The 24,871-nt window shown below is 42.4% G+C and overlaps 2 protein-coding genes across 3 annotated transcripts in view; one reads left to right on the top strand and one right to left on the bottom strand.

The window, feature by feature from the left end:
• The window catches only part of krt222 (keratin 222), a 38,471-nt gene extending 14,922 nt beyond the window's left edge, over positions 1-23,549 (top strand). For both annotated transcript variants that reach the window (XM_072561193.1, XM_072561192.1), the window contains exons 4-6: positions 2,605-2,681; positions 8,137-8,245; positions 18,026-23,549. In XM_072561193.1, coding sequence (XP_072417294.1) covers positions 2,605-2,681; positions 8,137-8,245; positions 18,026-18,239 — 400 coding nt within the window. In that variant the 3' untranslated portion in view covers positions 18,240-23,549. The remainder of the gene's footprint in view (positions 1-2,604; positions 2,682-8,136; positions 8,246-18,025) is intronic.
• The window catches only part of LOC140465633 (cholecystokinin-like), a 222,948-nt gene that overhangs the window by 166,327 nt on the left and 31,750 nt on the right, over positions 1-24,871 (bottom strand). The gene's annotated exons all lie outside the window — the stretch shown is intronic.

The following is a 24,871-nucleotide window of genomic DNA, read 5'->3' as shown; positions in this document are numbered from 1 at the left end:
AAAAGAATATTTGAATGAGCACTTCAAATATCAAGGGTATGGGACAGGTGCTGGAAATTGGGATCGTGCGCCTTTAGTGGGAGACATGTCGTTGCAGACTTGATGGGCCTCTTCATCAAACCAATCGTCATAAAACACAATAAAAGTGTTTATTATTAATTTATTTGTTCACGGGATGTGGAGGTCACTGGCGAGACTAGCATTTATTGCCTGTCCCTAGTTGCCCCTTGAGAAGGTAGGGGTGAGCTGCCTTCTTGAACCACTGCAGTCCATGTGCTGTGGGTTGACCCACAATGTCCCTTAGGGAGGGAATTCTAGGATTTTGACCCAGTGACAGTGAATGAACAGTAATATAGGATGGTGAGTAGCTGAGTGGCTGAGAGGGGAACTTGCTTTTGGAGCCTTGGTGAATGACGTTGACTTTAAACTGGCACAAGGCACCAGATATAATTTAGCAACAAAAGTTTGTTCCTGAAATAACTGACTTGCACTAATACACACAAAGCGCATCATTCATAAACAAGGGAGGTGGCAGCTAAAACATTTGCATTGCACAAAGATTTGAACCCAGCAGTTCATTCCCTTTCACTGCGTCTCAGGTCTCCACCTCAGATTTCAATGTAGCAATTCTCACAAGGTTCACTGTAATATCCAGGCCACAGGATAGTAACTGGAGATGACTTATCTTACCTTCAGTCCTGGGGGTACGGTTGACCATATAAAAGCAACAGCTTGCATTTATATAGCATCTTTACTGCAGTAAAACATCAAAATAAACTTCACAGGAGCAATTATCAAATAAAATTCAATACTGAGACATGCTAGAGGTGGTGACAAAAGGCTTGGTGAGAAATTGAGGTTTCAAGGAGCATCAAAAGTAAGGAAGGAAGTGAGGTAGAGACTGAGACCTTTCAGCAGGATATTCCAGACTCCAGCAGCTGAGCTCACAGGCAGCTCGGAGTGATTAACATCAGGAGGAGTTTGAGGCAGGAATTAAAAGGACACAGACAACTCAGAGGGTTGTGGGGTGGGGATGAGGTTACAGATAGAGGTTAAGATTAGGTCATGGGAGGGATTGGGACTCAGGAAAAAATGTTTTAAAATAAGGAACTGACGAATTGAGGGTCAAGATACTGTCGCTTAGATGTGTTTAAACAAAGTAGAGGACAAGAAATGCTCTTTGTGGCTCTCAGTTGCAAAGCAGACTGTGCATTCTGCACTGAATTTTCAGTGAGTTAACAATGTCCTGATTTGGGAGGATCGAGCAATTAAGAAACTACTTTTTTTTTTACTTTCTTTCCTCTGTGGGCTGGCCTGATAAAGGTCTTTTAACAGCAATGCTTTTCTCAGACCCCCACATCCCTCTAAGATCTGTCCATTCATCAAATTCTGATCACTTGAACAACCCCAATTTTAATTGCTCCCCAGTGCCTTCAGGTCTGGGCTTCCCTCCCTAAACCTCTTGGCCACTCAGTCCTTCTTCAAAACACTCCTTAAAACCAACATCTTTGACTAAACCTTTGCCCTTTAGCCCTAATATCTTCTGACCTGTTTCAGGGTCAAACTATATTTTTAAAAGGCCCTGTGAAGTGCCGTGGAACAATTCATTTCCTGAAGGGTGCTATATAAATATAAGTTATTGTTGGAAGCAAACTCACTGGTGTGAGCTTGATTTCAACAAAGTACTTTTCCCTGATGTGGCAATGTTTAACTTAACTTCTGTAACTTAAGAAACTGGATGTGGATATTGTGATATTGAAGAATTCAACAGACATTTATTACAACTAGTACTTATGTATGAACATTATACTCAGAGATGCATAGATGTTTGGGCTAACATTAAGCTCATAGCATACAACAAAGCTGTACACTTCTGTCGGGTGTCATGCTTCATTGCATCATGTGACTCAGCACAAGATGGAGTCTGAGACCTTGTATACACTCAGGTCACACCTACTCCAGTATTCTGCCACACTGACTTATAGACATCTTTGTTTATTCGTTCATAGGATGTAGGCATCGTTGGATAGGCCAACATTTATTGCCCATCCCCAGTTGGCCGGAGGGCAATTTAAGAGTTAACCACATTGCTGTGGATCTGGAGTCACATGTAAGTCAGACTGGGTGAGGATGACAGTTTCCTTCCCAAAGAATGTTCATGAACCAGATGAGTTCTTCCGACAATTGAGCAGTGGCTTCGTGGTCACCATTTAGACCAGTTTTTAAAAATTGCAGACTTTTATAGAACTCAAATTTCATCACCTGTCATATGGGGCTCAACCCCATGTCTCCAACATATTAGCCCAGGGCTCTGGGTTTCTAGTCCAGTGACATAATCATCACACCAAGACCTCCACCATTACACAACAGGATCCAGTGACTTGAAGAACAGTCATTCAGAATGGCTGATATACAGCAGTTATTTAGTTAAAACTCTGGACTTGTGTCAGCATCAGTAATGTTCCTGAACTAAGCATGAAGGCATACCTGGGATAAGAAACTTTCCACAACCAAGACTGCTGTGCGAACCAAGCAATGGTCAGGAGCAAATTTTTGATGCCAAACAGATAATTTTACAATTCTTATATGTTTTCTACCTTTTAGACTCTCTGGGGCTACCTCTAGTGGCTGTCAGTCATCCCTCAGCAGTTTAAGTCAAAAAGACATGGCCCTCCCTTCGGGTAAGTTTGACCCAAATCACCTTCTTGTATATTGAGTCTTTTCTAAACACAATCCAATATCTACGTTAAACTTCCTTGATTCTGAGCTCCAGAAATTATCGTACAGCAAGACCTTATCTCAGGGACAGTGTAGAGGGATCTTGACTTTGTATTTAATCCATGTGATCATTTATGTTTGTGAGACATCAGGGTGAAAAATGCCTTCAGATACAGAGGGTGATTCTTACACCTTCCAGAGTTCACGTCAATGTAAGATCACAGGAATGAGGAGCAGGAATAGGCCAGTTGGCTCCTTGAGCTTGTTGCACCATTTAGCTGCCCTGATTATAGTATTGATCCAGGAAAAGGAGTATTGAATTGATGATCTCAGGAAAGGGACTGTCAAAGTTATAAGCCAAGTTGCTATTGAAACGGAACAGATGTTGTGTGTCTCAAAAAGTATTACGATAGATACATCCTCGGGTCCTGATGGGATCTATCCCAGAATATTGAAGGAGGCAAGAAAACGAATTGCTGGAGCATTAACAGAAATCTTTATATCCTCTTTGGCCACAGGTGAGGTCCCTGAGAACTGGAGAATAGTCAACATTGTCCCATTGTTTAAGAAGGGTAGCAGGGATAATCCAGGAAATGATAGGCCTGTGAGCCTCACATTGGTGGTAGGGAAATTATTGGAAAAGATTTTCAGGGGCAAGTTCCATACGCATTTAGAAGCAAATGGACCTATTAGTGATAGACAGCATAGTTTTATCCGGGGTGGTGTTGGGGGGAGGGGGGGGGTGTCAGGCCTCACTGGCTTGATTGAGTTTTTTGAAGAGTTGACGAAGATGATTGATGAGGGAAAATTGGTTGATGTTGTTTACATGGCTTAGTCATAGGAGACAGAGGGTAGTGGTGGAAGGCTGCTTTTCGGAACGGAGGTTTGAGACCAGTGGTGTTCCACAGGGATCAGTGCTGGGACCTCAACTGTTTGTCGCCTACATAAATGATTTGAAGGAAAACATAGCAAGTCTAATTAGTAAGTTTGCAGACAATACACAGATTGGTGGAGTTGCAGATAATGAGGAGATTGTCAGAGGATACAGGGATACAGCAGAATATAGGTCAGTGGGAGGCATGGGCAGAAAAATGCCAGATGGACTTTAAACCGGACAAATGTGAGGTGATCCATTTTGGAAAGTCAAATACAGGTGGAAATTATACAGTGAATGGCAGAATCCTTAGGAGTATTGACAAGAGGAGGGATCTGGGTGAGCAGGTCCACAGATCACTGAAGGTGGCAGTGCAGGTAGATAAGGGAGTAACAAAGGCCTATGACAATCTTGCCTTCATTGGAAAGGGGCATTGAGTATAAGGATAGACACGTTATGCTGCAGCTTTATAGAACTTCAGTTAGGCCACACTTAGAATATTACATACAGTTCTGGTCACCACATACTAGAAGGATGTGGATGCTTTGGAGAGGGTACAGAAAAGGTTTACCAGGATGTTGCATGATATGGGGGATTTTAGCAATGAAAAAGGTTGGATAGACTGGGTTTGTTCTCACTGGAATGCAGGAGGTTGAGGGGTGGCCTGATCGAAGTTTATAAGATTGTGAATAGAGAGGATAGAGTGGGAATTATGAGGCATTTTCCTAGCTGGGGTGGGGGGTGTGGGGGGGGGGGGGGGGGGAAGGGTCAATTACTCAGGGACACAGGTTCAAGGTGTAGGGGGAGAGGGCAAGTTTAAAAGAGACGTGTGAGGCAGGTTTTTCACACAAAGACTGGTGAGTGCCTGGAACGTGCTGTGAGACAAGGTGCTGGAAACAGACACAACAGCAGCATTCAAGAAGCACCTGGATGAATACATGAATAAGAAGGGAGTAGAGGGATACGGGTCCTGTAAGTGTAGACAGTTTTAGTACGGTAGGGCAAAATGTGTCGATGCAGCCTTGGAGGGCCCAAGGGCCTATTCCTGTGTTATGATGTTCTGTGTTTGTCTTTGTTAATTCCCTTCCTGCCTGCCTCACTTTTGACTTATTTGACAATCAAAACATTCTGACTCAACTTTACATATATTTAACAAGCTAGCCTCTACCACTCTCTGGGATAAAGAACTCCACAGGTTAATGACCCACTGAGAGAAGAAGACCCTCTCTCTAAGGTCTGTGGCCTGTGTGTAGCAGTAGCCTCCTGAGTGGCGCTGATTGCCACGTGCAGAGCTCCTCGGTGCCGACACAGCTGCACAACATGAAGTGATTGCTGTTCTCATCTTCACCTTTAAGTGCCCCTTGTTTTTAAATGGAATTCCCTTGTTCTAGATGCTCCCAATCAGGGGAAAATCATGTCAACATCCATCCTGCCAAGCCTCTCAAAGTCTTATATAAGAGTCATGCCACCTCCATTTTTTAAAACTCTAACGATTATCGGTCTAACTGCGTAACATTTCCTGATAAGAAAATTCTTCCCAGGAATGAACCTGATGGGCTTTCTCTGAGCTGGTTACAATACAAGGCCATCCCACCTTAAGTATGTAGACCAAACCTGGGCACATTACTCCAGCAGCAATTTCATTGATGTCCTGTAGAGTTGGAGCAAGACTTTCTGTCTTATATACCAGCCTCCTTGCAATAAACTGCATTTACTTTCCTAATTACTTGCTGTATGTGCACACAGACCTCTTGTGATTCATGCACCATAACACACACATCCATCTGTACTGCAGCATTCTGCACTCTCTTGCCATTTAAATAAGTATTCTGTTTTCTGTTCTTCCGATCAAAGTGGACAACACCCACACATTTTCCAGTATCCTAGACCATCTGTCAGATTTTGAATCCATCTAAATCCTTTTGCAGAGTCTTTGAACCCTCCTCATAAATTCAGGTAAATTGACCATACGAAATTGTCCATCGTGTTAGGTGCATTAATCAGAGGGGGATGGGTTGCTCTTCAAAGGGTTGGTGTGGACTTGTTGGGCCGAAGGTCCTGTTTCCAGACTGTAGGGAATCTAATCTAATCTAAATTGTTTTCCTATCTACTTTTGTGGTGTTAATTTCTTCATCTGGATCTGTCTTTGCTTTACACCCTGTGCTCACAGTGATCTTGAGTGGGGAGTACAGAGGACATTTCTTCCTAATGGGTGGTAAAGTGATTCCTGATGATTTCTCATGTCAATGGGCAGTGGCTACTCCCACTGGCGAAGGAGGGAGAGGAATTTCAGCAACACAGTCTTGCAGAACCACATTCCAACAGCTCACAGCACCTAGCTTCAGAATGATCGCTTTTATTTACTACTAATGTGTGGGTGTTGTCGGACAGCCCTTATTGATTGCTCATCCCTAGTTGCCCTGAGGAATAGTCTATTGTTTCAAGTTCCACCCTCATAAGTTGCAAAATAAATTCATAAACCTAGCTATTTTTGAGATGATACCAGTAAATAATCAAAAGGGCCACAGTCATTATCACAAAACACAGCAAACTAATTCACTGATGTATGAAGAAACTTGGTATCCATGAAATCATCTGTCCACACGTTCTAAAACAGCAGCTCTGCATATCAGTCATGGGGTCAGTTAGCTCAGTTGCTGGACAGCTGGTTTACAATGCAGTGTAATACCAACAATGTGGGTTTAATTTCTGTGCCTGTTACCATGAAGAACTCTACTTCTCAAACTCATGCCTGAGACATTGTGACCCTCAGGTTAAGCCACCATCAGTCCTCTCTCTCTCTCTCTCTAATGGGAGAGTGAATTATGGCAGCTTTACCCTTTACAGCCCACAAGGAGGCTATTTAAAGACCAAAGAAAATTTACAGCCCAGGAACAGGCCCTTCGGCCCTCCAAGCCTGAGCCAATCCAAATCTAAACCTGTCACCCAATTCCTAAGCCTCTGTCTCCCTCTGCTCCCCACCTACTCATGCATCTGTCCAGATGCACCTTAAATGAATCTACAGTACCTGCCTCTACCACCTCAGCTGGCAACGCATTCCAGGCAACTACCACCCTCTGTGTAAAGTACTTGCCGCATGTATCCCCCTTAAACTTTTCACCTCTCACATTGAAAGCATGACCCCTCGTTATTGAATCCCTCACCCTGGGAAAAAGCTTGTCTCTATCCACCCTGTCTATACCCTTCATGATTTTGTAGACCTCAATCAGGTCCCCCCTCAATCTCCTTTTTTCTAATGAAAACAATCCTAACCTACTCAACCTCTCTTCATAGCTAGCAACTTCCACACCAGGCAACATCCTCGTAAACCTCCTCTGCACCCTCTCCAAAGCGTCCACATCCTTTTGGTAATGTGGCGACCAGAACTGTACACAGTATTCTAAATGCAGCCAAACTAATGTCTTGTACAATTTTAACGTGACCTGTCAGCTCTTATACTCAATACCCCATCCGATGAAGGCAAGCATACCATATGCCTTCTTGACCACCAATCCATGCTATTTGGCCCACCATATCTCCATTAGTTCTCCAAAATGAGCATCATGACTTGGTGCTCTCTCCTGCCTTTTCCCTGTACTTTTGCAAATTGTTTCTGTTTAACTAATCATTCAATGCACTTTTGATAGCCTCAGTTGAAGGATTACAGGATTTGTCTACAGGAACAAGGACATCTTGCTGCAGTTATTCAGGGCCTTAGTGAGATAACACCTGGAATATTGTGTGTGGTTTTGGTCTCATTATCTTGCTATAGAGGGAAGTGAGAGTGAAAGCTTATGAAATTGATTCAGACCCAATATCTAGCCCACAAATCCAGCACAATATCTATCCCCCAATATATATCCCCAAATATCTATCCCCCAATATATATCCCCAAATATCAATCCCCAAATATCTAGCCCCCAATATCTAGCCCCCAATATCAATCCCCCAATATCTAGCCCCCAATATCAATCCCCCAATATCTAGCCCCCAATATCTAGCTCCCAATATCTAGCCCCCAATATCTATCCCCCAATATCTATCCCCCAATATCTAGCCCCCAATATCAATCCCCCAATATCTAGCCCCCAATATCTATCCCCCAATATCTATCCCCCAATATCTAGCCCCCAATATCTAGCCCCCAATATCAATCCCCCAATATCTAGCCCCCAATATCTAGCCCCCAATATCTATCCCCCAATATCAATCCCCCAATATCAATCCCCCAATATCTAGCCCCCAATATCTAGCCCCCAATATCAATCCCCCAATATCTAGCCCCCAATATCAATCCCCCAATATCTAGCCCCCAATATCTAGCCCCAATCCCATCCCACCTACAGCCCTACCCACTTCCATGTCTTAAGGCAGTCGTTCTTTACAACCAAACTCATCATTGCGAGAGGATTCAGAATGCTCCTCCATTGTTGAGCTGAGCAGGCCCCCACTCCACAATGCCGTACAGTGATGGATGAAGGATCTGCTGAGTTCTTTTGATCGACCTGATCCTTGGCATTTAATCCAATGGTTTCTTCCTGCAGCTGCAGCCATCGCTAGCCACCTGGAGCAGAGAATCCAGATGGTGACAACTCAGGAAATCCGAGGTCAAAATGCAGTGGCTGGGAGTTCAAAGGCTCATGGCAAAATTCAGTAAGTATAGAAACATTTGTTTCATTCCTTACAGAGCATTGAGTAATCAAAAGAAAATTGCTATTGAATTGTTTTTATTCATTATCAGGATGAGGTCAGCACTTTGTTGACTGTTCCTCATTATTGTGAGTATGTGATGCTTGGTGCTTTCCTACTGAGTTACCACATGTACTGGATAAATGCTGAGGGCTCAACATTTACTACCAAGGCCTGAACCTTGAGTTGGGTTAAAGGGATGTGTTAGCTAGTCTTTACCTAGAGGTACAATGGTGTGGGGGGAATCAAGTCCAGCTCATTAAGCTCAGAAGCAAAGGGTGAGGAGATGCCTACCCTTACTTTGGAGTCAGCCAGGTCAGGAGTATGGGTTAGCTACTCACATCCTTATCCTACCCTGAGAAGAAATAGCCAGTATTGGGAATGGGGGCAAGTTTCCCACCATCACCTGTTTTAAATGATGGTAGAATTGGTTCAAGTTCACAAAGGCTTGAGTAGTTCCTCAGACAGCCACATTGCTGTTGTTCTGCTGTCACATCAGCCAGACTGGGTAAGATCTCTTCTTCCCTGAGCAATGTTAGTGAACTGGGATTGGGTTTTACAACATTCACTGGTGGCAAATTTTTATTTCCAGATCTTTTTAAAGTAAATTCAGCCATTTGAACTGCACATTCTCAGCAAAATGACCTCCCTAAGAACTGCATCCTGAGTGATGCTACTGGCTTCCATTTCAAAACAATGTGTCTGATCATATCGAGGTTAGGTTTCTTGGGTAGCAGACTAACATCAATGAGTTAAAGGGATTGTGAATGGAGAACACAGTGAGGAGACCTGATCATTTGTATTGAATTCAACATAGCCCGCAGTGACACATTGCATAAAGAGAGAAAAACACACATTTGTATAGCACACTTCTGCACTTCTGACCTTTACAGCCACTGAAAACTGGTGTACTGTGGTGATATTGTTAGATAGAAAATGTGTCAGCAAATTTGACTACATTGAGTTTCCATAAGTAGCAATGTGAGCAGATCATGTATTTTTTAGTGATGATGATTGAAGACATTGGCCAAGACATTAGGGAGAACTTCATCAGTTCTCCTTTCTTTTGGTGGTGGTGTTGGTGGGGGGATCCTCAGTTTAAAGATTCATTCAAACATTCACACATCTGACAGTGTAGCATTCCCTCAGTACCGTTCTCGAGTTTCAACCTAGCTTTTGTATTTCCCTGTCTGGAGTGGGACTTGAGCCCACAATCTTTTTAACTCAGAAGTGGAACCAGTGCTTTACTTAGCCATGAGGGTTCAGTGTTGGAGGACTGTTCAATCGATGTAATCAGCAACAGTTAATTCATTTCGTAGACAAACTGTAAGTACTAATGGGTAAATATCATGTTCCAACATATCACTGGGTTACCATGATTATAGACCAGACTTTGAGACTTGACAGAAATGATTTGGTTGCAAACTATTACCAAGTTTTAGATGTTATACAGATTATGTTCACATGCTATCCCACTTATTCACACAGATTCAGCTTTCACTTCCCCAAAGGTTCATCACTGTTCATAACACAATGTAAGCTTCTCCAAAATACCTTCTTCCAAAGTTTTATTTTCTCAAAGGGATCCATACACCACCACCACCGACCCCTCCCCTCTCCCCAGGATTGTCAATGCAGTTTCTCCACTGGACAGGTATAACGTACCTGACCATCTGAGAAACCTGCAGACAGTAACTGTGCGTGGAGGAAGTAGTAAGGCAGTTTCCAGTTTGAGATGAGTAATTAAAAAAATGAAAAGAAAGATTTGCAATAGGGTTTTTTTGCAACACAATGATGCCCGTAAGCACTTCACAGACTGGTAATTATATTTCAAATGCTGATATGAAATTGGTTCATAATTTGTGCTCAGCAACATTCCACAAACAATCATGCAATAATACCCAGATCAGAAGCCACACAACATCACGTTATAGTCCAACGGATTTATTTTAAATCACAAGGTTTCGGAGCACTGCCCCTCACTTCACCTGACAAAGGAGCAGAGATCCGAAAACTTGTGATTTCGAATAGACCTGTTAGACTATCACCTGGGTGTCATGTGATTTCTGACCTTGTCCACCTCAGTCCAACACCAGCACCTCCACATCATCAATAATAACCAGATCGTCTAGTTTTGTGATATTGGTTAAGGGATAAATATTTTTCAGGACACCAAGTGTACTCCCCTTGCTTTTTTCAAAACTGTGTCACAGGACCCTTGTTCAGGTCAGAAAGCATGTGATGTTGTGATTTGAATGACTATTCAGAAGATCTCCCACTCAGCACAGAACGTGGAGTGTCAGGCTGGAATATCTGCTCATACCTCTGGGTGTGAGGTGAATATTTGTAGTTCAGACTGTGAGAGTGCTACCCACTGAGCTACAGCTAGAAATATGGAAGGGCATTGGTCAAAGACAAGATGCTTGTATGTCAGGGCCTGGGAGTGCATGTCATTGGTCTAATTTAAGATTAACCTGCTATATAACTGAATATGGACTGATTGAATTAACAGCAAACTAAAATGTGATGAATCCTTTTTGTAAGCCCAGACGCCAGTAATCTGTGAACTGTAACTTGCAGATTACACTCCGTTCTAAGAGCTGGAGGGTGACTACACTCAATTCTACCCAGAAATAGTGGAGGGGTTTAATGTAAAGGTTTCGATAGGTCACTCAGACAGTTAGTGGGTCACTGAAGATGTATTCAAATGATAAACAGTTGCAGAAGGAAAAAGGTAAACTGTGTATTAGGATCTTTTTCTTCTATGCCGTACTGCTGGGAAGCAATTGTATACAGAGTCAAGATTAGAGTGGTGCTGGAAAAGCACAGCAGGTCAGGCAGCATCCGAGGAGCAGGAAAATCGATCAAATTCCTCATGAAGGGCTTTTGCCTGAAACATTGATTTTCCTGCTCCTCGGATGCTGCCTGATCTGCTGTGCTTTTCTAGCTCCACTCTAATCTTGACTCCAATCTCCAGCATCTGTAGTCCTCACTTTCGTCTAAGCAACTGTATACAGTCCATTGCTTCTGTGTGGGAGACTTAGTCAAAAGTCAAGGGCAGTTTGCTATCTTTGTAGTGTTAGAGTTTAGGCGTAAGTTTCCAGTGAGAGAAAGCAGGTAAGTGTTGGAGTCAGGGCTTAGGAAAAGTGTTGGAAGTTATAAAGGCTCAGAAGAAGCTGAGTACCACTCTCAGTTCAGGACAGCTGATGGTTGGGATGAAAGACTGTCAGCAGTAATTGCTTGCTGCACCTGAGTGAAATTAGAGCTCAAGGAAAATCCTGGTGATAATTCTAACTTGGTGAAGCCAGCTGATAGGGAAAAGCTGGAGTAAGGCTGTGAATAAATATTGGAGTGTAGTTTTCAAAGCCGAGATGAGTAATTAAAATTAGAATTAGTTTTATGCTCACATTTAAGGAGCACTTGTTGCAAGTGTTGGATAACATTGTCCCACTGAGACAGGCAAGGAATGGGAAGGTGAGGGAGTCTTGGATGACAAGAGGAGCTTCTCGTCAAGAGGAAGAAGGAAGCTGACTTAAGATTGAGGAAGCAAGGATCTAGCACAGCTTTACAGGATTACAAGGTAGCTAGGAAAGAACTCAAAAATGGACTGAGGAGAGCCAGGAAGGGCATGAAAAAGCCTTGGTGGGAAGGATCAGGGAAAACCCAAAGGTGTTCCACACTTACATGAGGAGTAAGAGAATGATCAGAGAGGGTATCGCCGATCAGGGATGGTGGAGGGAACTTGTGTCTGGAGTCTGAAGAGATAAGGGAGGGCCTAAATGAGTTTTCTGCTTCAGTATTCATTAGAGAGAGGGACCTTGTTCATAGTGAGAACATCATGCACCCAGTTAATAGGCTCAAACAGATTGATATTAAGAAAGTGGATGTGCTGGAAACTTTGGGAAGCATCAAGATAGGTAAGTCCCCAGGGCAGGACTAGATATATCCAAGGTTACTACAGGAAGTGAGGATTAAGATTGCTGAGCCTCTGGCGATAATCTTTGTATCCTCACTCTCCGCGGGAGTAGTACCGGATGATTGGAGGGAGGCGAATGTTGTTCCTCTGATCAAGAAAGGGAATAAGGAAATCCCTGGGAATTACAGACCAGTCAGTCTTATGTCTGTGGTAAGCAAGATACTAGAAAGAATTCTGAGAGACAGGATCTATAACTATTTAGATAAACATAGTTTGATTAAAGATAGCGTGGCTTTGTGAGGGGAAGGTCATGCCTCATAAGCCTTATTGAGTTCTTTGAGGATGTGACGAGACAAGTTGACAAAGGTTGAACAGTGGATGTGGTGTATATGGATTCAGTAAGGCATTTGATAAGGTTCCCCTTGGTTAGCTCACTCAGAAAGTTAGGAGGTATGGGATACAGGGAAATTTGGCTGTCTGGATACAAAATTGGCTGGCTGAAAGAAGACAGCGAGTGATAGTGGATGGAACTTATTCTGCCTGGTGTCCTGCAGGGATATGTTCTTTGGCCTCTGCTCTTTATAGTTTTTATAAATGACTTGGATGAAGAAGTGGAAGGTTGGGTTAGTAAGTTTGCCGATGACACAAAGGTCAGTAGTGTTGTAGATAGTGTTGAGGACTGTTGCAAGATACAAGACACTGACAGGATGCAGAGCTGGGCTGAGAAGTGGCAGATGGAGTTCAACTTGGATAAATACTAAGTGATTCATTTTGGAAGGTTGAATTTGAATGCTGAATACAGGGTTAAAAACAGGATTCTTGGCAATGTGGAGGAACAGCGGGATCTTGGGATCCGCATACATAGATCCCTCAAAGTTGCCACCCAAGTTGATAGGGTTGTTAAGAAGGCGTATGGTGTTTTGGCTTTCATTAACGGGGGATTGAGTTTAAGAACCGCAAGGTTTTGCTGCAGCTCTATAAAACCCTGGTTAGACCACACTAGGAATATTGTGTCCAGTTCTGGTCACCTCATTATAGGAAGGATGTAGATGCTTTAGAGAGGGTACAGAGGAGATTTACCAGGATGCTGCCTGGATTGGAGGGCATGTCTTATGAAGAGAGGTTGAGGGAGCTAGGGCTTTTCACAGTGGACAGTAGAAGGAAGAGAGGTGACTTGATAGAGGTGTACAAGGTAATGAGAGGCTTGGATAGAGTAGATAGCCAGAGCCTTTTCCCCAGGGCAGAAATAGCTGTCATGAGGGGTCATAATTTTAAGGTGATTGGAGGAAGGTATAGGGGAGATGTCAGAGGTAGGTCCTTTTCGCAGAGAGTGGTGGGTGTGTGGAATGAATTGCCAATGGTAGTAGTAGAGTCAGAGACATTAGGGACACTTAAGCAACTGCTGGAGAAGCACATGGACAACAGTAAGTTGAGGGGTATTTAGGTTAGGTTGATCTTAGACTGAGATAAATGCTCGGCACAACATTATGGGCCGAAGGGCCTGTACTGTGCTGTACGGTACTGCTCTTTGTACTCACGAAAGCAGAGTCGCAGGTAGATAGGATAGTGAAGAAGGCATTTGGGATGCCTTCCTTTATTGGTCAGAGTATTGAGTACAGGAGTTGGAAGGTCACATTACAGCTGTCCAGAACATTGATTAGGCCACTTTGGAATGTTGCGTGCAATTCTGGTCTCCTTGCTATCGGAAGGCTGTTGTGAATTTGTGATCCATTGTGAAGTTTCATGTGATTTGCTGATCCACTGTATTATTATGGTCTGGATGAATTGCTGAGAAATCATGGGGTCTGTCTTGATTGCCTTTGCTGTGTTCTGTGGACTGTTTGATCACAGACTATTCCCCATGTTTACCAAAGGTTAATCCTGGGTGTTAGGGATAAATTGCACATATACTGTAGATTGTATCACTCTTTCAATACTGAATGGTTAAGTTTATTGTTGCTTGTTGAAAACTGGGGAATCTTGTGGCTTTACTCTACTAATAAGTCCTCTGGATCTCAGACTTCGTGTACTTTACAAAATAAGTGATTAGTTCCTAGCAAGATTGCAACATAAATTTGACAAGGGTCAAGATTAGAGTGACACTGGAAAAACACAGCAGGTCAGGCAGCATCCGAGGAGCAGGAAAATCGACATTTCGGGCAGGAGCCCTTCATCAGGAATTAGGCTGGAAGCCTTGGGGTGGAGAGATAAATAGGATGGGGTGGGGCTGAGGAGAAGGTAGCTGGGAGTGTAATAGGTAGATGGAGGAAGGGGTAAAGGTGATAGGTCGGACAGGAAGGTGGAGCCGATTGGTGGGAAGGAAGATGGACAGGTGGGACAGGTCATAAGGATGGTGCTGAGCTGGAAGTTTGGAATGGAGTAAGGTGGGAGAGGGTTTGACAGCTTGGTCCATGATTGTAACAGAATGTGGGGTTTCTGTCAGATTTGAAATCCAGAAACAAATCCAAGCGCAGGGACTTGCTGAGATGAAGGATGATAAGACATTCAACATGAATGGTACTCTGTTCATTGAAAGTCAAGACTGTGGTGCTGGAAAAGCACAGCACGTCAGGCAGCATCTGTGGAGCAGAAGAATCAATGTTTTGGGCATAAGCCCTTCATCAGGGATGTCTTTTGCCCAATATGTTGATTCTCCTGCTCCTCGGATGCTGCCTGAATGGCTGTGCTTTTCCAGCACCCCACTCTCGACTCTGATCTCCAGCATCTGCAGTCCTCACCTTCTCCTCTGTTTATTGAAAACTTAAATGGCTTTTCTGGAATGGGAAAATATATCCATCAATATAATGCAAGAGATAACCAAGGCTAGGTTGGCAGCAAAGTTGGAGTTAGAATTAGAAGCAAATGCTAAGTAAGTAGAGATAGCTGAGTTAATAGTGCATCGTCTTAGATTGAAAGAAGAGGAATCTGATCCAGACGCAACACAGTTTGATTTGGCCAGAAATCAGTTGCAACTGAAGCAGTCTGTAATAGGAAAAGAAAGAAAAATTTGAATTTGAATGAGAAAGGCAAATACTTGAACTGGAGAGGGAAGTTAGCAATGGAGTAAAGAGATGAAGAAAGAGAAAGAGAACTTCAAAGTGAGAAAGAAATCAGAAAGCATGAATTGGATAAAGAAATGCTGTAAGATTGTAACAATAGGTTAACATCTGACAGCTCAGAATGAGGCAGGGGGCAATAGCAAACCTGAACTTATTTAGGTTCCCTGAAGCTTGGAACATAGAAAGCTGAGGAGGCAACCCAGCACCTCGAACCTGTGATACCATTGAATGAGATCACTGAGTTGCAACCTGACTCTATGAACCCAACTTTACTCTAAATGTCTTAAAAATACTGAACGACAAAATCTATTAATTGTAAATTTTAAATTACCATTAATCTAGCATCAATTGTTGACTGTGGAAGAGAGTCCCAATCTTCTACCACGCTTTATTGGACAAGTCTTTCCTGATTTCACTCCAAAACCTTTGGATTTACTTTTTAGATTCGCTCCTGACCCCAACCTCCGCTCCTCTCCCCCCCCCCCATCAAAAGGTATAGATTTTTCTCCATCAACCCTGTTGTTCCTCCAAATAACTCAAATAAACGATCAAACCCTGTACTTAATTTTCTAAGTCTAGGAATGACTTAGAGGAGCCGGTGTTGGATTGGGGTGGAAAAAGGTAAAAATCACACAATACCAGGTGTGAGTCCAACAGGTTTATTTGGAAGTGCCAGCTCTCGGAGCACTGCTCCTTCATCAGGTGGATGTGAAGGACACAATTGTAACACACACAATTTATAGCAAAAGATTACAGTATCATACAACTGAAATGATATGTTGAACAAACCTAGATTGCTGTTAAGTCTTTCATCTTCAGAATGGGTTGCAGGGTTCGGTTCATTAATATATAAATCCAGAACTTCTTTTAAGTCACATTCTCAAGATAACTTAAGGTTTTATATAAAAGGGTGGAATCTCAACTCAGACAATGCATTAAAGGTGTGAGGTTAGAGTCTGTCTGTATCCCAATCTTGAGTCAGAGTCATAGAGATGTACAGCATGGAAATAGACCCTTCGGTCCAACTCATCCATGCTGACCAGGTATCCTAATCTAATCTAGTCCCATTTGCCAGCACTTGACCCATATCCCTCTAAACCCTTCCTATTCATATACCTATCCAGACACCTTTTAAATGCTGTAATTGTACCAGCCTCCACCATTTCCTCTGGCAGTTCATTCCACACACGCACCACCCTCTCTGTGAAAAAAATTGCCCCTTAAGTCCCTTTTATATATTTCCCCCTCACCCTAAACCTATGCCCTTTAGTTCTGGACTCCCCCACCCCAGGGAAAAGATCCTGTCTATTTATCCTATCCATGCCCCTCACAATTTTATAAACCTCTATAATGTCACCCCTCAGCCTCTGACATTCCAGGGAAAGCATCCCCAGCCTATTCAATCTCTCCCTATAGCTCAAATCCTCCAACCTTGGCAACATCCATGTAAATCTTTTCTGAACCCAAGTTTCACAACATCCTTCTGGTAAGAAGGAGACCAGAATTGCACGCAATATTCCAAAAGTGGCCTACCAAAGTTCTGTACAGCAGCAACATGACGAGTCAAGCTGGTTCTATTTCCAAAGTGGAATTTATAAAATATTACATGGATTGAGTGCCTGCATTAACTGCCTGCAGATTGTGCACTTTTTGAGAAAAATAGAATGTATGCAAATACAATTTCACCCCATAGACTTACGTGTGTGTGTGTGCATGAGAGAGACAGTGTGTGCTTGTGAGACTGTGCATGTGAGCGTGTACGAGAAAGTGTGTGTTTGTGTGTGTGCATGCTTAATACAGTGTGAGTGTGATGGAGTATAAGCCTGTGAGAGGGTGTGTGCATGGGTGTGAGTGTGCGGCATATGTGTGTGTGTATATATGACAGTGGGTCTGCATGAGTGTCTAGCTATGTAAGAGTGTGTATGTGTGTGTGTGTGAGAGAGAGAGAGAGAGAGAGAGTGAGAGAGAGAATGTTTAGTGCAGTGGGGTCACCTGTAGTGTGATATGAACCCAAGGTCCCGGTTGAGGCCATTCTCATGGTTACCGAACTTGGCTATAAGCTTCTGCTCAGCCACTTTGCGTTGTTGTGTATCCCAAAGTCCGCCTTGGAGGATGGTCACCAGAAGATCCAAAGCCGAATGTCCCTGAGCGTTCCCCGACTGGGAGGAAACAGTCCTGCCTAGTGACTGTTGTGCGGTGTCCATTCATCTGTTGTCGTAGTGTCTGCTTGATCTCACCAATGTACCACGCCTCGGGAAATCCTTGCCTGCAGCGTACGAGATAGACAACGTTGACCAAGTCACATGAGTAACTGCCATGAACATGGTGGGAGGTGTCTCCATGCGTAATGATGGTATCCGTGTTGACACTGTGACAGTCTTACAGCGTCCTCCAGGACAAGGTTGTATGGTGTTGTCCTGAAAACCGAGCAGTTTGCTGCAAACAATGTTCTGTTTAAGGTATTTTTATGCAGTGAGTTATTGTGATTTGGATCATGCTGCTTGGAAAAGCAGTGAAAATAAATTTAATTTTTGAAAATGAATTGCATAGAAAGCTGAGGGGCAAAAACTAACAGAGTATGAAGAAAGGGTAGGGGAGAGCAGAATTAAATTGAATAGCTCTTTCAATCAGTTGGTACCCGCACTGGGCTGAATGATCACTTCGGAGAAATATAAGATTCGATGAAGTAAGTAATCAGTGCTCTTCTAAAATGCTCAGAAACAGTATCAGTTGATCAGTAAGTCTGCTCAATATTTGTGAATGTTTCAGGTCGGAGAAAGTGGATGAGGTTATCAAGGAATGGGAATGCTCCTTTTTCAAAGATAATCCACACCTTCGGAAGAAATCTACTTCACTCCGGTTTGATCTGCACCTAGCAGCAACAGATGAAAGCTGTTCACAGACCAAGCAAGGCAGCCTTCCTGATATTGAACTCAGGCTGGTAATGAGAAAGTCAAGCAGCATTCCATCTCTGAAATCATAATGCTCAGCAAAGCACAGCATAACCAGTGTGATATACAGCACACACCCATGTCAATCTCTACTTGCAGCTGTTGCATTATATTTATCCGTGTATAGATGAGAATTGGGGAGGGTAGGAGTGTTCTTTAAATATTTATTAAATTTCTAAATGAACTAGGGTGCATGAAAAACCATCAGTTCATTAATCAAAGAGGATGTTACTCCAAAGCAGAATTCTGTAGATGCCAATAACTGGAAATTTAAACAAAAATTGCTGGAGAAACTCAGCAGGTCTGTCAGCATCTGTGGAGAGAGCAATGTTTCGAGTCCAGTGAACTTTTTGAAAAACTGGTTGTCAAGTTGAAATGTTAACTCTGTTTCTTTCTCCACAGAAACTGCCAATTTTGCTGAGTTTTTTCAGAGTTTATTTTACTTTTATTCTTTTTTAATAGCAAATTGTTATTCAATTGATTGTTTCTCATGAAGTTTTTTTTATCCCTGTGGGTAGTGGGACTCTTAAATTACTTTATTTCTAATTAAGATGCATTAAGAAAATTTGAATTTTACTGCATCCAACTCATTTCGTTGTGATATTCAACAAATTACTTGGTATTGAGTTGACTTTTTAATGAACAAGTTTAAGGACAAGTGTCACCTGAGGTTTCTCCATGAGTGACTCAGTCAAGCTGACACCCGGTTCAATCCTAGTTATTATCGGAGTTAACTTCATTTTCAGCAGGAGGACACTTCCACAGCAGCTAATAATCAGCTGTGGTCCCTGCTCGTGAGCTTTATCCACTGAACATGCCTGTATAACTGCATGTGTGTAACCGTCCAGGCAAAACACAACAGTTTATTATGCTACTGTTGATTACAGGGTGTGGGCTGGTAAGCAGGAACTGCAGCAATGATCAGCACCACCTTGAATGAAGGGAAAAAGAGAGAAAAGAAAAATAAAACAACATGTGTAATATATTCGACATCGATATGCAAAGCCTTAAATAGCTTACTGTTTTAATGATAGTTTGATATAATACCCACAGATCTATGGTGAATGTACTCAGGTAAGTTAACACCTTACCTGTGGAATGTACCATTTAACATTTATATACACACAGAAACAGAAATTAGAAGTCTGAAGTCAAACTGAGAATGGGACTGTACAGATTGTTTTATATAGAGATGGCTTTCAGGTTTACAGAACAAGAAGATGATGCTGAGAGGTTGCTTACGGTCTGCCTCAGTTACAGGATAATTGCTGCATAAATTCAGAATGGGTTGTTCAGCCTGGTTTGTGTCTGCAGACGTTTGATGCAGTGCTTCTAAAACATCAGTAACTACACCCATTACCAATAGCAAGGAATTAAAAGGATCTTTGAAAGTTGCCACTCAGGTGGATAGAGCTTGTAAGAAGGCCTATGGTGTATTAACGTTTATTAGCAGAGGGATTGAATTCAAGAGTCGTGAGGTGTAGGACTTTGGTAAGGCCACATTTGGAGTACAGTGTGCTGTTCTGGTCACTTCATTTTAGGAAAGATGTGGAAGCTTTGGAGAGGGTGCAGAGGAGATTTACCAGGATGTTGCCTGGAATGGAGAATAGGTACGAGGATAGGTTGAGAGTGCTAGGCCTTTTCTCATTGGAACCGCGAAGGATGAGGGGTGACTTGATAGAGGTTTATAAGATGATCAGGGGAATAGATAGAGTAGACAATCAGAGACTTTTTCCCCGGGTACAACAGAGTGTTACAAGGGGACATAAATTTAAGGTGAAGGGTGGAAGGTATAGGGGGGGATGTCAGGGGTAGGTTCTTTACCCAGAGAGTGGTGGGGGCATGGAATGTGCTGCCTGTGGGAGTGGCAGAGTCAGAATCATTGGCGACCTTTAAGCGGCAATTGGATAGGTACATGGATGGGTGCTTAAGCTAGGACAAATGTTCGGCACAACATCGTGGGCCGAAGGGCCTGTTCTGTGCTGTATTGTTGTATGTTCTATGTAAAAGGGATGAAAAGCAGGCAAATGGAAACAATGAGGCAATGAAAGATAAACTAAAAAGACTGAGAAAGAGGATGAGAAACTCTTTTCAAATTAGGCAAGTTAGCCATACAAGTGGCTTTGAATGTAATCAGAACTGATCAGGCTGTTGTGTTCTCTCAGTGTGGGGAATCAAAAGCCAAGTGAGCCCTGGAGCGTGCACAAATGTTGGAGAGAAGCTCTTGCCATATCACACACTGTCACCTCTTAATCAGAAGTATCAATTTGAATATTTTCAACAACTTGATAACAACACTTAAAAGGCTCTGATTCCTGTAAAGTCCATGACTGTATTCAGTAGGAGATCAGAGTTAAAAAATGTGATGCTGGAAAAACGGTCAGGCAGCATCCGAGAAAGAGGTGAGTCGATGTTTCGAGCGTAAGCTCTTCATCATTCCTTATGCTCAAAACGTCGATTCTCCTGCTCCTTGGATGCTGCCTGACCAGCTGTGCTTTTCCAGCGCTACATTTTTTGACTCTGATCTCCAGCATCTGCCGTTCTCACTTTCTCCTTTCAGTCGGAGGTCAGGCAGACCAGAGTTAACTAGATCTTTGTATCAATATACTTCAAATCTGCCAATCCTAGAGATCAGAAACTTTGAAAAAAACATAAATTGCTGGAAATATGCACAATGTGGAACATTTGAGAGAATTCTCCTGTACATTCAGGGCGAGGTTATATTATGACAAAATATTTTGAAGGAAAACATGTATTGCTGTTTTCTTTCAGATGCACATGAACTCACAATTCCAGAATGTCCTGTTTAATTACATTGTTGCCCAACCACATCAAAGCACCAGTCAACTTGGTTCATCATCACACAACCTACCCCCCTCCCCCGCCTCCAGTGTTTTCACTGACCCATATTGCCTCCCTGTTTGGCAACGCCTCAATTTTAAAATTCCCATCCTTGCTTTCATACCTCTGCCTGGCCTTGTCCTCTCCCAATCTCTCTACTCTCCTGCAACCCCACAACCCTCTGAGATATCTGCATTCTTTTAATTCCAGCCTCTTGTCTAACTTCAGAGTTAAATCACTTCACCATCGTCAGTCCTGCTTCCAGCTGTGAGGACTCTGGGAATCCCTCCTTAAACTTCTGCACCTTCATTTTAGATGCTCCTTAAAAGCTACCCCTTTACTAAACATTTGGTCATGTAATTTTGTTTGATGATGCAGCTGGAGGTATTTCAGTACGTTTTATTGTGTTCAAGGTGCCATATAAACATAAGTTGTTGTTATTGATAGATTGTTGGTCTCAATGTAGCTTTCTAATTGTCTGTTACCTTCAATCACCAGATAAAGCTAGCGCACAGAGAAAGAGAACAAAATATTTCAACAAGGTTTTGCAGTTAGTTACAACTAAAAGTTCTATGGTTTAATTTAACATCTTGAAGTAGATCATCTAACATTGCCAACTCCTCACATTTTGGATATAAAGAAATCGCTCATTAAGATTTATAATGTGTAAACTGTTATAAAATATAAAAATAAATGCACTAGATTTGTATTGAGAAATCTTCATGGGAAGAAGGAAGTAGATAGATTTCATTAATGTGGGATTTGTGGAATTACACTAAGTGCCAGCTCTGTAGGAGGCCATTCACTCAACTGGCCCATATTAGAATTTATGTTCCACACTCATATAAACCCCAGGGCATTCAAAGTGCAGCAAGGAAACACTGTGGGTAGGTGGGCAGCATCAGCAGAAAGGTTGGCTGAACATCTTACTGTCACTAACTGGTGCTAAAATATTGCTGCTGGGTTATTGGTGGAATTATTGGATATTTGAATGTAATATTGGATGTGGAAGACTCTGAACAATCAGAGTCCACGTCCACATCCCTCAGACTTAGTCCAGTAGCTGAGCCCTGACTCTGCCAAGGGTAAAACAGCAGCTATCTGAGAATGAGCCACCAACAACAAAGATGCACAAAATGCAGTAATCATGGCAAATGTTGTCAGAAGACTGAATTCTGAAATTGAAATCTCATCCACGTTTCCCAGGAAGTTATATTTCCCGAAACGTTTCCCTGAGCTCCATGGAGCATGGGCCAAGCATACTGCTAACTAAAATAACCATGATCATTGCAGCTTAATATCATAACAAAAAAAGTTAAAAATCACACAACACCAGGTTATAGTCCAACAGGTTTAATTGGAAGCACACTAGCTTTCGGAGCGAAGCTCCTTCATCAGGTGATTGTGGAGGGCTCGATCGTAACACAGAATTTATAGCAAAAATTTACAGTGTGATGTAACTATCACCTAATGAAGGAGCGTCGCTCCGAGAGCTAGTGTGCTATAACCTGGTGTTGTGTGATTTTTAACTTTGTACACCCCAGTCCGACACCGGCATCTCCAAATCATAACAAAAAAAGAGGCAGCCAGAAATGTCAGTAGGAATGTTTAGACACTGTTAGTAAACAGCCTTCCTCATGCTGGGTTACATATTCCCCAAGGTCAAAACAGTTGCAACAAATGGAACAAGCTTATCTTAGCCCCTTTAACAAACACCTTGTTCTCAGCAGAAGAGCAAGACCAGGGCTAAAGACAAGCCCAGCTGCACTGCGAAACTTAGCTGTCCAGTTTCCTGAGTCAGTCAGCACAACACATGCAGGCAAGGGTTGGTTTAAACCAGTCTGATAAAGGCAGCAGATATCTTTCCCAAGAACATCAACAAACAGGGGTAGGCCGTTTGTACCACAGCTATTGCGGTCGTGTTTTCTGGCTCACAACTACAGGATGTATTTAATTCAGTTCCACAGCCTGCCCAGGCTTGTACAGCACAGTCTGTGATCCATCACCAAAACCACACCCCACAATAGCTCATAAAATAATCAGAAATCAAAAAAGATGTCTTTTTCTGTTAAGTTTTTTAAAGTGGTGAGAGCCATTGTAGTATTTAAAGAGCTAAAGTGATCCTAATTAATTCAGAAGTCACATGACACCAGGTTATAGTCCAGCAGGTTTATTTGAAATCACAAGCTTTTAGAGTATAGCCCCTTCCTCAGGTGAAGTGAGGAGGAAGTCCACAGAACACAGAACTTATCAGCAGAGAGATCAAAAGATTGTACAAATGCTGTGAGTGGAGCGTTGAATAATAAATCTCTGCAGATGACTAAGGCTCTTAGACAGTGTGAGTACGGCTAGCTTAGGCGGTAGAGTTTGTGACCCTTAAGGTCAGGGTTGTGGGTTTGAGCCCCCATGTTGGGTGAGGTGCTCCATTTTTCAGTATACAGTGTGAGTAAAGTGTCATGCTCTGAAAGCTTGTGATTTCAAATAAATTTGTTGGACTATTACTTGGTGTTGTGTGACTTCAGACTTTGTTCACCCCTGTCCAACACCAGCCTCCACATAATAATTAATGCATCTGCACATATTTTGGTCTGCCTTCTTTAAATGGGAATTACTTACATATTAAAGCGCTAAAACTAAAAACAGTTGAGTTTCTACATCTTAGTGGTTGGTGGAGGGAGGGCAAGAGCAAACTGATAGAATCAAATATCAAGTGATTTATTTTCTGTGGGATCAATATTTTTACTTGGAGATTCTATTTATGATATTGATCAGCCCAAGTGATGTTTATGGACTTTTCTTCAATCCTATTCCAACAGAGAAATGAATCAAATTACAATAATCAGGATTTTGTCTATCTATAATTGCAGAGGACAGTAAACCAATAAAACACTGGTCTGCTGCTACTGGCAGTTTATGGGTTCCTGCCATTTTAAAGGTTTGTAATAACCTGGTCATTTCATTCTTGGAAAATGCACCATTGAGAGAAATATATTTTCAGTTTTGAGATCTGAGTCTTCTACAGTTTGTGATGATCAGCCGCCATGGTGTCCAAATCACTCAGGTTTGCAATATATAAGAAAGAATTACTTTAACTGCCACCTTTATGTTTCAAGATGCTTTGAAGCATTTTATTGCTCAGAAAGTACTTTCAAAATGTGGTTACTGTAAGGTACAAAGCAACTACTTTATGTACAATACCATGCTGACTAGATAACCTTTTCTACTGGAATTGGTTAAGTACAGCTAAATATTACCTAGAACATGAGAAAGAATTCTCCTGTTCTTATTGGAATAGTGCCATGGGATCTTTCAGGTCCAACTGACAGCAGACAAGCTTCAGTTTAATGTTACATCCAAAAAAAAGAACAGCAGTCCCTCATACTGCACTGGGACTGTCCAATAGGACTTGAACCCACAAGCTACTCAATCAGAGGTACATGTAGTGCTGAGTCAGAGGTATGTGTACTACTCACTGAGTCTCAACCTGTAATTTAGTAAACTGTCAAAGTACAGACAAGTTCATTTTCAGCATCATAGACCCTTTTCTGGCAGTTTTGATGCCAAACCAGGTTGACTTGTGTCTACTGCCATTTTCAAATTGGCACAGGGTCTCCTTGGTCTGAGATCAGCAACATCTACCTGTCAAAGTTGTTCAGATTTGAGACTTGCTCTCTTCTTGGTTCTGCAATGAATGGGAGTTGGGAATTAGTGTTGATACTGCCTGCTGAACTGAGTGAAACTTAGAGACATAGAAAATAGAAGTAGGCCATTCGGCCCTTCGAACCTGCTCCACCATTCAATATGATTGTGGTTGATCATCCAA

The sequence above is a fragment of the Chiloscyllium punctatum genome, chromosome 42 (genome assembly GCF_047496795.1).
Source record: "Chiloscyllium punctatum isolate Juve2018m chromosome 42, sChiPun1.3, whole genome shotgun sequence".
Taxonomy (NCBI): Eukaryota; Metazoa; Chordata; class Chondrichthyes; order Orectolobiformes; family Hemiscylliidae; genus Chiloscyllium; species Chiloscyllium punctatum.
Note: the sequence above shows the minus strand (reverse complement) of the source record. Positions and strands in the feature narration are given on the sequence as shown.